The sequence below is a fragment of the Rhinoraja longicauda genome, chromosome 6, assembly GCF_053455715.1.
Source record: "Rhinoraja longicauda isolate Sanriku21f chromosome 6, sRhiLon1.1, whole genome shotgun sequence".
Classification (NCBI taxonomy): domain Eukaryota; kingdom Metazoa; phylum Chordata; class Chondrichthyes; order Rajiformes; family Arhynchobatidae; genus Rhinoraja; species Rhinoraja longicauda.
Window position 1 is genome coordinate 503,123 of NC_135958.1, and position 14,878 is coordinate 518,000.

The 14,878-nt window shown below is 44.4% G+C and overlaps 1 protein-coding gene across 1 annotated transcript in view; it reads left to right on the plus strand.

Annotated features, from left to right (window-relative positions):
- The window catches only part of LOC144594765 (protein-glutamine gamma-glutamyltransferase 2-like), a 34,509-nt gene that overhangs the window by 13,032 nt on the left and 6,599 nt on the right, over positions 1 to 14,878 (plus strand). The window contains exons 8-11 of the mRNA XM_078401611.1: positions 3,499 to 3,602; positions 9,333 to 9,575; positions 11,425 to 11,691; positions 13,492 to 13,652. Of these exons, the coding sequence (XP_078257737.1) occupies positions 3,499 to 3,602; positions 9,333 to 9,575; positions 11,425 to 11,691; positions 13,492 to 13,652 (775 nt within the window). The remainder of the gene's footprint in view (positions 1 to 3,498; positions 3,603 to 9,332; positions 9,576 to 11,424; positions 11,692 to 13,491; positions 13,653 to 14,878) is intronic.

Genomic DNA, 14,878 nt, shown 5'->3' on the forward strand with positions numbered 1-14,878 from the left:
TTAGTGTTATGTAATGAACCTGACCTGATAAGGGGACTCGAGGTAAATGAGCCATTAGGAGGCAGTGACCACAATATGATAAGTTTTACTCTACAAATTGAGAGGGAGAAGGGAAAATCGGAGGTGTCAGTATTACAGTATAGCAAAGGGAATTACAGAGGCATGAGGCAGGAGTTGCCAAAACTGACTGGAAGGAGGCCCTAGCAGGGAAGACTGTGAGAAAACGGGAAATTATAGACCAGTTAGTCTGACATCAGTGGTGGGGAAGATGCTGGAGTCAATTATAACAGACGAAATTGCGGAGCATTTGGATCGCAGTAACAGGATCGTTCCGAGTCAGCATGGATTTACGAAGGGGAAATCGTGCTTGACTAATCTACTGGAATTTTTTGAGGATGTAACTAGGAAAATTGACAGGGGAGAGCCGGTGGATGTGGTGTACCTTGACTTTCAGAAAGCCTTCGACAAGGTCCCACATAGGAGATTGGTGGGCAAAATTAGAGCACATGGTATTGGAGGTAGGGTACTGACATGGATAGAAAGTTGGTTGACAGACAGAAAGCAAAGAGTGGGGATAAATGGGTCCCTTTCAGAATGGCAGGCAGTGACTAGTGGGGTACCGCAAGGCTCGGTGTTGGGACCGCAGCTATTTACAATATACATCAATGACTTGGATGAAGGGATTAAAAGTACCATTAGCAAATTTGCTGATGATACAAAGTTAGGTGGCAGTGTGAACTGTGAGGAAGATGCTATGAGGTTGCAGGGTGACTTGGACAGGTTGTGTGGGTGGGCGGATGCATGGCAGATGCAGTTTAATGTGGATAAGTGTGAGGTTATCCACTTTGGTGGTAAGAATAGGAAGGCAGATTATTATTTGAATGGTGTCAAGTTAGGAAAAGGGGACGTACAACGTGATCTGGGTGTCTTAGTGCATCAGTCACTGAAAGGAAGCATGCAGGTACAGCAGGCAGTGAAGAAAGCCAATGGAATGTTGGCCTTCATAACAAGAGGAGTTGAGTATAGAAGCAAAGAGATCCTGCAGTTGTACAGGGCCCTAGTGAGACCGCACCTGGAGTACTGTGTGCAGTTTTGGTCTCCAAATTTGAGGAAGGATATTCTTGCTATTGAGGGCGTGCAGCGTAGGTTTACTAGGTTAATTCCTGGAATGGCGGGACTGTCATATGTTGAAAGACTGGAGCGACTAAGTTTGTATACACTGGAATTTAGAAGGATGAGAGGGGATCTTATCGAAACGTATAAGATTATTAAGGGGTTGGACATGTTAGAGGCAGGAAACATGTTCCCAATGTTGGGGGAGTCCAGAACCAGGGGCCACAGTTTAAGAATAAGGGGTAGGCCATTTAGAACAGAGATGAGGAAAAACTTTTTTAGTCAGAGAGTTGTGAATCTGTGGAATTCTCTGCCTCAGAGGGCAGTGGAGGCCAATTCTCTGAATACATTCAAGAGAGAGCTAGATAGAGCTCTTGAGGATAGCGGTGTCAGGGGGTATGGGGAGAAAGCAGGAACATTGTACTGATTGAGAATGATCAGCCATGATCACATTGAATGGCGGTGCTGGCTCGAAGGGCAGAATGGCCTACTCCTGCACCTATTTTCTATTGTCTATTGTCTATTGAAACATATAAAATTCTTAAGGGGTTGGAGAGGCTGGATGCGGGAAGATTGTTCCCGATGTTGGGGAAGTCCGGAACCAGGGGTCACAGCTTAAGGATAAGAGGGAAGTCCTTTAGGACCGAGATGAGAAAACATTTCTTCACACAGAGAGTGGTGAGTCTGTGGAATTCTCTGCCACAGAAGGTAGTTGAGGCCAGTTAATTGGCTATATTTAAGAGGGAGTTAGATGTGGCCCTTGTGGCTAAAGGGATCAGGGGGGTATGGAGAGAAGGCAGGTACAGGATACTGAGTTGGATGATCAGCCATGATCATATTGAATGGTGGTGCAGGCTTGAAGGACCGAATGGCCTACTCCTGCACCTATTTTCTATGTTTCTATGTTTCTGTCCAGTTCACACCAGCCAGCAAACACCCATATGCTGTTTTTTAGACTTTACATCTTACTTTTAAACTTTAGAGATACAGACCCTTCGGCCAGCAATCACCCCGCACACTGACACTATCCTACACATAGAAACATAGAAAATAGGTGCAGGAGGAGGCCATTCAGCCCTTCGAGCCAGCACCACCATTCATTGTGATCATGGCTGATCATCCACAATCAGTAACCTGTGCCCAACTTCTCCCCATATCCCTTGATTCCATTAGCCCCCAGAGCTGTATCTAACTCTCTCTTAAATCCATCCAGTGATTTGGCATCCACTGCCCTCTGTGGCAGAGAATTCCACAAATTTACAACTCTCGGGTGAAAAAGTTCCTTCTCACCTCAGTTTTAAATGGCCTCCACTTTATTCTAAGACTGTGGCCCTAAGACACACTAAGGATAACTTTTACAACTTCCCAAAGCCAATTTACCTACAAACCTGCACGTCTTTGGAGTGTGGAAGGAAACCGGAGCACCCGGAGAAAACCCATGTGCTCACAGGGAGAACGTACAAACTCCATACAGACAACACCCATAGTCAGGATCGAACCCGGGTCTCTGGCGTTGTGAGGTAGTAACTCCAATACAGTGCCACTGTAACCCCCCCCCAGTTCTATATTACACACTAGAGACAATTTACAGTAGCCAATTAATGTACAAACCTGCACATCATGGTTTGGATACCTGTCTTTCTATTGGAATGATTCCTTCTGTCCCTGGCAGTTTTGATCACATTGAAAAGTCTTCTTGTAACATCAGTTCGGGGAAACTTCCCTTTTCATCCTCTCGCCTTCTCTATTCCCATCTGGCACCTTTAAGTCAGAGGATCAACATTGCATTTTAGGTGTGGTGGAGATTTTCTTTATCCAACCCCTCCAACCACTCTTGCCCTGATGTCATAGAGGCTAATCTCCAAGATCCTCCTGGGATACTTCATGTTGGAGAGGATTCTCATTTACCTTGACGTGGTAGAAACTTCACCATTCTTTTATTTCCTTGGTATTTGGAAGAAACCCTTGGCTTTGACACTGGGAAGCCGTTCACTTCGGTCTTTGGTGCCATGTTGGTTTGTAGAATTCCCTTCGGCAGAGGGAGTCTCAACCTGAAACATCACCTATTCTTTTTCTCCAGAGATGTTGTCTGACCCGCTGAGTTACTCCACCTTTTTGTGTCTGTCTCCCTTGGTAGATGTTGTCTCTCTTGAGGACACTGTACATGCCTGCACCTGACGTTACAAATACCACACATCTTTGACAAACTGCTGCAGGTAGACTCATCCAGAGCTCGGATCTGCTTCAATAGGTTTATTGTTGGATATTAGCTCGCATGTTAATCTATGTACAGCCAGTGATAGCCCAATAGCCTCCACTGTCAATGCTGTGTCTGGTTGATTCGTTTAACTTGTAAGTATTAAACACTGATACTTTTGTACACAGGAACTACCACTGTTGGGTAGAATCATGGATGGCTCGTCCTGACCTTCCCTCTGGCTATGACGGATGGCAAGTGTTGGACCCAACTCCCCAGGAAAGGAGTGACGGTACATTACCACTCAATCATCATCATTTAATATATTGTGGCCTTAAGAATATATATTTAATTAATTCAGACATCAGTCTGAAGAAGGGTCTCGACCCGAAACGTCACCCATTCCTTCTCTCCTGAGATGCTGCCTGACCTGCTGAGTTACTCCAGCATTTTGTGAAATATATTTAATTAACGCTATCCATGCTGATTCCATGCTGGTCAGCGTTAGCTTCTGAGAAAGATGGGAAGGACAGCAGACAGTGGGATGTGGCTTCACGCTGGAACCATATTGTAATAGACAATAATGAATGCCTCAGTGTGTACATGTATATAGACAATAGACAATAGACAATAGACAATAGGTGCAGGAGTAGGCCATTCAGCCCTTCGAGCCAGCACCGCCATTCAATGCGATCATGGCTGATCACTCTCAATCAGTACCCCGTTCCTGCCTTCTCCCCATACCCCCTCACTCCGCTATCCTTAAGAGCTCTATCCAGCTCTCTCTTGAAAGCATCCAACGAACTGGCCTCCACTGCCTTCTGAGGCAGAGAATTCCACACCTTCACCACCCTCTGACTGAAAAAGTTCTTCCTCATCTCCGTTCTAAATGGCCTACCCCTTATTCTCAAACTGTGGCCCCTTGTTCTGGACTCCCCCAACATTGGGAACATGTTATCTGCCTCTAATGTGTCCAATCCCCTAATTATCTTATATGTTTCAATAAGATCCCCCCTCATCCTTCTAAATTCCAGTGTATACAAGCCCAATCGCTCCAGCCTTTCAACATACGACAGTCCCGCCATTCCGGGAATTAACCTAGTGAACCTACGCTGCACGCCCTCCATAGCAAGAATATCCTTCCTCAAATTTGGAGACCAAAACTGCACACAGTACTCCAGGTGCGGTCTCACCAGGGCCCGGTACAACTGTAGAAGGACCTCTTTGCTCCTATACTCAACTCCTCTTGTTACGAAGGCCAACATTCCATTGGCTTTCTTCACTGCCTGCTGAACCTGCATGCTTCCTTTCATTGACTGATGCACTAGGACACCCAGATCTCGTTGAACTCCCCCTCCTCCTAACTTGACACCATTCAGATAATAATCTGCCTTTCTATTCTTACTTCCAAAGTGAATAACCTCACACTTACCTACATTAAACTGCATCTGCCATGTATCCGCCCACTCACACAACCTGTCCAAGTCACCCTGCAGCGTTATTGCATCTTCCTCACAATTCACACTACCCCCCAACTTAGTATCATCTGCAAATTTGCTAATGGTACTTTTAATCCCTTCGTCTAAGTCATTAATGTATATCGTAAATAGCTGGGGTCCCAGCACCGAACCTTGCGGTACCCCACTGGTCACTGCCTGCCATTCCGAAAGAGACCCATTTATCCCCACTCTTTGCTTTCTGTCTGTCAACCAATTTTCTATCCATGTCAGTACCCTACCCCCAATACCATGTGCCCTAATTTTGCCCACTAATCTCCTATGTGGGACCTTGTCGAAGGCTTTCTGAAAGTCGAGGTACACCACATCCACTGACTCTCCCTTGTCAATTTTCCTAGTTACATCCTCAAAAAATTCCAGTAGATTTGTCAAGCATGATTTCCCCTTCGTAAATCCATGCTGACTCGGAATGATCCCGTTACTGCTATCCAAATGCTCAGCAATTTCGTCTTTTATAATTGACTCCAGCATCTTCCCCACCACTGATGTCAGACTAACTGGTCTATAATTACCCGTTTTCTCTCTCCCTCCTTTCTTAAAAAGTGGGATAACATTTGCTATCCTCCAATCCACAGGAACTGATCCTGAATCTATAGAACATTGAAAAATGATCTCCAATGCTTCCACTATTTCTAGAGCCACCTCCTTAAGTACTCTGGGATGCAGACCATCAGGCCCTGGGGATTTATCAGCCTTCAGTCCCATCAGTCTACCCAAAACCATTTCCTGCCTAATGTGGATTTCCTTCAGTTCCTCCATCACCCTAGGTTCTCCGGCCCCTAGAACATTTGGGAGATTGTGTGTATCTTCCTCAGTGAAGACAGATCCAAAGTAACGGTTTAACTCGTCTGCCATTTCTTTGTTCCCCATAATAAATTCCCCTGCTTCTGTCTTCAAGGGACCCACATTTGCCTTGACTATTTTTTTCCTCTTCACGTACCTAAAAAAACTTTTGCTATCCTCCTTTATATTATTGGCTAGTTTACCCTCGTACCTCATCTTTTCTCCCCGTATTGCCTTTTTAGTTAACTTTTGTTGCTCTTTAAAAGAGTCCCAATCCTCTGTCTTCCCACTCTTCTTTGCTATGTTATACTTCCTCTCCTTAATTTTTATGCTGTCCCTGACTTCCCTCGTCAGCCACAGGTGTCTCTTACTCCCCTTAGAGTCTTTCCACCTCTTTGGAATAAATTGATCCTGCAACCTCTGCATTATTCCCAGGAATACCTGCCATTGCTGTTCTACCGTCTTCCCTGCTAGGGCCTCCTTCCAATCAATTTTGGCCAGCTCCCGCCTCATGCCTCTGTAATCCCCTTTGCTATACTGTAATACCGACACTTCCGATTTTCCCTTCTGTCTTTCCATTTGCAGAGTAAAACTTATCATGTTGTGATCACTGCCTCCTAATGGCTCTTTTACCTCTAGTCCCCTTATCAGATCAGGATCATTACACAACACTAAATCCAGAATTGCCTTCTCCCTGGTAGGCTCCAGTACAAGCTGTTCTAAGAATCCATCTCGAAGGCACTCTACAAACTCTCTTTCCTGGGGTCCATTTCCAACCTGATTTTCCCAGTCTACCTGCATGTTGAAATCTCCCATAACCACCGTAGCATTACATTTTTGACACGCCAATTTTATCTCCTGATTCAACTTGCACCCTATGTCGAGGCTACTGTTTGGGGGCCTATAGATAACTCCCATTAGGGTCTTTTTACCCTTACAATTTCTCATTTCTATCCATACTGATTCAACATCTCCTGATTCTATGTCACCCCTTGCAAGGGAATGAATATCATTCCTTACCATCAGAGCAACCCCACCCCCTCTGCCCACCTGTCTGTCTTTTCTATACGTTGTGTACCCCTGAATATTCAGTTCCCAGCCCTGGTCCTCTTGTAACCATGTCTCAGTGATCCCTACAACATCATACTTGCCCATGACTAACTGAGCCTCAAGCTCATCCACTTTATTTTTTATACTACGCGCATTTAAGTACAACACTTTAACTTCTGTATTTACCTCCTCTCTCACATCGTTCACAATTGGCCCTGCCCTTAATTTCTTTTCCGCTCTAGAACTTCTGTTCCCATTCTTCCGAGAGTCTTTTGCAATATCTCCTGTATTCCCTTTGACCTCATCTTCATATTCACAATTTGTTAACCCCTCCCCCCCACTACTTAGTTTAAAGCCACAGGTGTCACACTAGCAAACCTGCCTGCCAGAATGTTTGTCCCCCTGCTGTTAAGATGTAACCCGTCCCTTTTGTACAAGTCACCCCTAGCCCAGAAGAGATCCCAGTGGTCCAGAAATCTAAATCCCTGCTCTCTGCACCAGCCCCTCAGCCATAAATTCATACCCTCTATCTCTCTGTTCCTGGCCTCACCAGCACGAGGTACCGGTAGCAGTCCAGAGATAACCACCTTCGACGTCCTACTTCTCAGCGCTTTTCCCAACTCTCTAAACTCCCGCTGTAGCACCTCCTTCCTCTTCCGCCCGACGTCATTCGTGCCCACGTGCACAACGACTTCAGGTTGATCGCCTTCCCTCACTAGGATTTTCTGAAGCCGGTCTGTGATGTGTTGAACCCTGGCACCAGGGAGGCAACAGACCATCCTCAAGTCCCTCCTGCTGCCACAGAATCTTCTGTCCGTCCCTCGGACTATGGAGTCACCGACCACTACGGCTCTTCCAGACTTCGGTCTCCCCTGTCGTGTATCCTTGCCAACAGGTCCGCCACTCGGACTGGAAACGTCTTCTGCCCCGACAGTTCCCAAGAGGGTATACCTATTTGCAATAGGCACAGCCACTGGGGTGTCCTGTAGTCCACGTCCACTCCCCCCGGAAACAGTCTCCCACCTTCGCTCGACCTGGACCCTTGGCGTGACAGCCTCACAATAGGTCCTGTCGAGGAAACTCTCGCATTCTCGGATGGCCCTGAGGTCATCCAACTGCCTCTCCAACTCCACCACACGTCCCTTCAGGAGCTGCACCTGGACACAGTTCTTGCAGGTGTAGCTCCCAGAAGCTCCCGCGACGTCCCTGTCTTCCCACATCCTGCAGGAAACACACCGCACCAACTTTTCCGCCATCACCTTGTGCCTATAACCAGCTCTGGCTTAAAACAATGGTATCCTCCTCACCTCAGCCTCCTCGCCGAAGACTCGCACTTTTCTCACTGGGCACTTCCCTCACTGGGCACTTCCCTCACTGGGCACTTCCCTCACTGGGCACTTCCCTCACTGGGCACTTCCCTCACTGGGCACTTCCCTCACTGGGCACTTCCCTCACTGGGCTGCACCTGAACAGGGCTGCACCCTTTTGCAAGTATTGCTTATATTACCAATTAAATTGCCTGATTGTCCAATTTACCTGACTTCTCACTTAAACTAGCACTTACTTTAATGCTCAGCCAACGGGCGTCCTTGCTCTGCTCCCGGACTTTTGAAATATAGATGTATTTATTTTTAAAATCTTAGTCTGGACAATCTTTGCAAATAAACAGATCCACTCATAAAAATCTGCAGATAATGAGGAATGTCACCTATATTATACAGAAGGACCAAGATTGCTGGAGTAACTCTGCAGATCAAGCAACATCTCTGGACTACTTGGATGGGTGATGTTTCAGGTCCAGACCCTTCTTCAGACTGATGGGTGGGGGGATGGGGGGTGGGTGGGGGGGGGGGGGGGGATGGGGGGTGGGTGGGGGGGGGGGGGGGGGGATGGGGGTGGGGGGGGGGGATGGGGGTGGGGGGGGGGGATGGGGGTGGGGGGGGGGGAGGAAGCTAGAAGAGAGAAGAGGTAGGAAAAAGTGTAATTTGAAAGTTTCCATCTTTATATAGGCCGTGTATTTTTCACCTGTCTGGTCTGCCATTAGAATCTATCTTTCACCATCTATTCTCTCAAATGTTTTAATTTAATTACATACTTTAAAAATATGAGGTATTGCAGATTTGGATTTATAAATGTAAAGAATGTTTTATCTTTTGTTTTAGATTTGCAATATACGTTTATGGTTTGATACTGATATATCTATGTTTTAGATTTGCAATATACGTTTATGGTTTGATACTGATATATCTATTTTTTCCTTTGAAGATGAGCTTCAGGTACTGGCCCATTGACCAGCTAACCTCACCTGAATGCCTCATAAACATGAAATAACATCTGTAGTTTCCAACAAGAGGGATTCCTACAGAGTTTCTCAACAGTGGTGGAGAGTCTGGGAAAACAAGCTGTGTTTGGATGGGAATATTATTGGGTGGTGTCGTGCTGGAGTTGAAATCAACATCATTAACTCTCTCCAAAATACTCTTACCGACTTGGACCAAGTTTATTTCACCACAACACAAACGCACAAGCCAGGTCCATGCACAAAGAGAGATCTCCTGTGATGGCAGAGGCAGGCAAACATCATCATCCATTACTGCCCCCATTGGAGGAGTCGGATAAAGCCACTAATGTATCTTTGGAATCAGTTACAATGCTGTTTTTTTTCTCACTAGGGATATTCTGCTGTGGCCCTTGCCCTGTCAAAGCAATCAAAGAAGGTCACTTGGATGTCAATTATGATGCCGTGTTCATCTTTGCTGAGGTCAACGCAGATGTGGTTTACTGGTTTATTAACAAAGATGGAACAAAGAAGGAACTGTTGGTCAAACAGCACCAAGTGGGAACACAGATTGTTACTAAAAGTGCATTCTCAGACAAAAGAGAGTCTATCACATTGAATTATAAATACCCAGAGGGTAAGGCTTTATACTACGGTCATTAATAATGAAATGAACATTTTATTTTGTGATGTTATTGCATTTGGTTTAGCAGCAGCAAAGACTAGTGTTTATTCTAATCTGTAAGCGTACTTTCAATAGCAACAATAAAACATGCTTATAGTTTTAACTCTTCGAAGACACTTGGGACCAAATTCGCAATGGCTCGTTGTTCTTCCTCATTAGCTGCAGATGTCACTAAATTAATCTACACTCCTGATCACTGTGGACCAAGTGCAAGGCAACTATGCTTGAATACATTCAGCTGTCTGGTTAGATGATAATTTCATGAATCAATGATGTTGATTCTGTGATCCATGAGCTGTAATCTGTAAATCTGTAATCGTCACCCTAACCATCCTCATGATCATTGTCGTAAATCTCCAAACAAGTTGTGTTGGGAAATAACTGCAGATGCTGGTACAAATCGAAGGTATCACAAATTGCTGGAGTAACTCAGCAGGTCAGGCAGCATCTAGGAGAGAGGGAATGGGTGACGTTTTGGGTTGAGACCCTTCTTCAGACTCTGAAGAAGGGTCTCGATCCAAAACATCATCCATTCCCTCTCTCCTAGATGCTGCCTGACCTGCTGAGTTACTTCAGCAATTTGTGATTCATCCAAACAAGTAGTCTGCTAAGTAGTAATAGACCATAAGACCATAAGACTTAGGAGCAGAATTAGGCCATTTGGCCCATTGAGTCTGCTCTGCCATTTGATCATGGTTGATCTATTTTTCCTTCCAACCCCATTCTCCTGCCTCTCTGCATGACTTTTGATGCCCTTGCTAATCAAGAATCTATCTATTTCTGCTTTAAAAATACATAATGACCTGGCCTCAGACGTCTGCGACAATAAATTTTACAGATTCACCACCCTTTATCTAAATAAATTCCTCCTCATCTCCATTCTAAAGGTACCTCCTTTTATTCTGAGGCTGTGCCCTCTGGTCCTAGACTCTCCCACTGCTGGAAACATCCTTTCCACGTTTACTCTATTCAGGCCCCTCAGTGTTCAGTAAGTTTTAATGACATCCCCCCACCCTTCCAAACTCCAAACTCCAGTGAGTACAGGCCCAGAACCACAAAGGCTCCTCAGACATCAACCCAATCATCTCTGCGATCATTCTCCTAAACCTCCTAAACAAGTAGCCACGTTACAGTTTTTAAAGAATAGCTTTATGTTTTCAGACAAGAAGGAGAGTTGCATTTATGTTGAGTTGATGACCTCTCTTCATTTTGAGTGATCATTGCTGTAGTATTGCAGGAGCTCTGTCCAAGTCAGGCAGCCAGTTTAATAGATGTCCTTGCCACAATGTACCTTATAAACTGCATTATAGTGGGAAATTCTGAATTTAGTAGAAACTAAGAGAAGTGAGGTTCATTCTCGAAGTTCGGTTGACACAGATTGAAGATCTTCTCTCTCATTCTTTCTGAGTATCCTTTATCCAGACATAACAATTGGTATGAGTTTTGTGCTTTAATCACTGATTCACTGGTGATCTTCTACAAAGTAATCAAAGTGTTTGCAGAAGATAATATTGGACTAATTGTACTGCTAATCCTATTGTCAATTAAGCCTGGTAGTTTGAAGTCTAAACTCAATAAGTAAAAGGAATAATTCCTAATAATTGCTGTAAATGATCTGGGTATAAACAAGGTCGAGTTTCTTAGTACATCACAAAATTAAAAGCAAATGCATATTTTGAGGGGTTTAATATCACAGTTTCCTGAGCTTCATTGAGAATGTTGCTGGTTTAATTAGGGACAGGTTCTGTTATAGAAGCCCCCAGTGTTAGCAACAATGTGAATAATATCCTCTTCTTCACAGGTTCCACAGAGGAACGGGATATCTACAGCCAAGCAGGAAAGACAATCCAACCCACCAACACTCAGTACCAAAATGTAAAGGTCTCCATCAAGCAGGTTTATTCAGTACTTGGAAGTGACTTCAGTGTCTATTTTGAAATTGCTAATTATGGCTTTATGGACAAAGACATCAATATGGTTCTATCTGCAACAGCTATAACCTATTCTGGGGTCATTTTGAAAGAATTCTGCAGGAAATCAACTAAATTTGTGTTAAAAGCTGCCTCAGGTAATTCCATGCAAAGAGCTGTATATCCATGTTGGTTCATGCCGCTAAAACACCTGCGTTCACCATTGGGGCCGGGGTTGGTCTGCTACAAAGTTAGATGGACATGGATGTAGTATTTTTAATGTGAGGGAGATATTGATTGCTGGTCAATGTATCTTCACAAGAAGAAATAGAAGAATGGGGTTGTATAGTTACTGTGCCCCAAGAGAGACCTTGGGCACAATTTGTAGTCTGAAATGGAATTTACTACTCTGCTATAATTGATGTTCATTTGGCCAAACCACACAGACAGAATATTTTTAATTGGTGAAAATGCATTTTTTTTTGCATTTGACAGGTCATAACATAGTTAAATGGCAATTGTAGTCCAACCTCCCCTGTAAAACAAGCACTGGGATCACCAGAATCACAGGCCCTGCAACTGTGAGGATAGACTCAAACAGACGATGGACTCAAACAGACGATGGACTCAAACAGACGATGGACTCAAACAGACGATGGACTCAAACAGACGATAGACTCAAACAGACGATGGACTCAAACAGACGATAGACTCAAACAGACAATAGACTCAAACAGACGATGGACTCAAACAGACGATAGACTCAAACAGACGATAGACTCAAACAGACGATAGACTCAAACAGATGATGGACTCAAACAGATGATAGACTCAACTTTGAGAAAAGAGAATCATTATCTTGATCTGTAATCTTTCCAGGTTTTGCTACTCGGCTGGGTATTTATGTTTAAAACTTTCCCAGCCAGGAGATGCTAAAGCTGAATTGAATGTGAAATGTTCCTGATTTGTTAGTGTGGCATGAATATTGATTGAAGAAATACTGATTTATCTTGTGTTTGGGTGCAACAGCTCGCAGGTTTGAGAAGATGCAGCGTATTATGAATTTACTGAGCCTCTCCTATTATAACAACATAAATCCTTTTAGATGAACATCATCCTTCAATTAATCTGGAACAGTTTGGCGTAACAACATAAGATGACTCCACTGCCTTTGCCATGTGGACAGATGGGTCTTAAATGGGCAGTTCCCGCCTTGCCCTCCACGCCCTGTGGGAGGCGCCCACGGGGCACAAAGGTGGATGGGCGAGGAGAGGGAGTCTGGACCACTAGACCATTCAGCTGTCCAAGCAAGTCGATGGCTGGAGGCCCTGCAGCAGCCTGGGGCTTGTCTGCATTGGGAGCCATTCATAAGAACTAGACTTGGAAAATGGCACCAAAAACCTGGCATCCCTTGCATTCGGTCTCAGTGGACAATTTCAGTAAAACCCGCTAACCGGGGATACTTTATAGAACTGTATGCAGAAGAAAGGAATTTCACTGTGCATTTGCACATGTGGCAATAATGCACACATTATTGGAACATTGATCCAATCGTTACCAACTGTTAGATAGACTGTCAGATGTGACCTATAAGTGTTACAAGAGGCTGGGCAAAAACCCTTCCCATGCAAGCAGAATGTGGAATTATACCCGTGTGAACAGTATAAACTCAACCCTTTAGTCCACCTCATGGTTGTTGTGTTGTAGCATGGACGAAGGACCAGACAGATGTCCATGGGAGAGGGAGATGATGCCCCTGTCTCTGGGCTGCTCTCCCCCACCTCCTGTTTCCCAGTTTAAACACCATACTACTACCCCCTCCACTATAAGGTGTGAGAGCTAATGGCATGAAAAACATAACTTTAATTTTTAATTTTTCTTTTATTTGCTCTCCATTTTTGCGAGCTGCATGGATTTCAGGTGGATCCATTCTGTGTGACTTTTTTTGCTTTTATTAGAGAAAAAAGAAGTTCTGAGACTGCGATATGAAGATTACAGTGAACACCTCTCTGAGCACAATCTAATTCGGTTGACAGCCATGCTTGTTACTGAGGATATGTCTGAAGTGAGTCTCAAGGAGAAGGAAGTCGTACTTAAGGTGCCTCAGCTTGCAGTCAAGGTAAATTCAAGAAGTGGATGCGAAACACATTTAATAAAAAATTAAATTAAATTAAAAATGAACCTTGGGTTGAAAATATGATCAATGTTTGAATGTGTCAGAAGGAACTGCAGATGCTGGTTTAAACTGAAGATAAACACAAAAAGCTGGAGTAAAACTCAACGGGTCAGACAGCATCTCTGGAGAAAAGGAATAGGTGACGTTTCAGGTCAAGACCCTTCTTCAGACCAAGAGTCAGGGGATAGGGAAGTGAGAGATATATGGATGTTGATGTAGAGAGATATAGGACAAATGGATGAAAGATATGCAAAAAAATGACGATAATAAAGGAAATAATCCATTGTTGGCTGTTAGCCAGGTGAGAAGGACAGACAATGAGACTCAACAAGACCACCTTGAAGCTGGTACGACTTGGGTGGGAGAAGGAGAGAGGGAATATAGTGGTCACGTGAAGTTAGAGAAATTAATATTCATACCACAGGGTTCTAAGCTGCCCAAGTGAAATATGAAATGCTGTTCCTCCAATTTGTGTTTGGCCTCAATGTTTGAATCTTATGGTGGACACATTTCCACCATGATTCAACGGCAGGATCGTACGCACAAGAAGATAGACACAAAATGCTCCTCCTCCCCACCCCCCACCCCTCCACTTTCAGTCTGAAGAAGGGTTCCAACCCAAAACGTCACCAGAGATGCTGTTGGACCCGCTGAGTTACTCCAGCATTTCATGTCTATCTTCGGTGTAAAACAGCATCTGCAGTTCCTTCCTACAAAAGCTTTGTTTAACCTGCTATCCAATCAAATCAGATAACGCTAAACATAAACACAATCAAGCCAAACTCAAGTCCAAGTGCAAAGGAAAAGATAAGGTTCCAAATATAGTCCTCAGCATTACAGGGCAACAATACCAGAGACAGCGATCAGGTCGAGCAGAATTGGACTGGACTGGAGCTTATTGAAGGACCAGTCAGAAGCATGATAACAGAGGGGAAGAAGCTGTTTCTGAATCTGGTGGTGTGTGCTTTCAAACTTTTGGATCTTCTGGCCAACAGGCGAAGAAAGAAGGAGAAATAACCAGGGGTGGAAAAGGTGTTTGATTATGTTGGCTGCTTTCCCGAGGAGGCAGCATGAAGTGTAGATGGAGTCAATGGTGGGGAGTCTGGTCTTTGTGATGGACTGGGGTACATCCACAACTCTCTGGAATTTCCTGTGGTCTTGAACTGTTC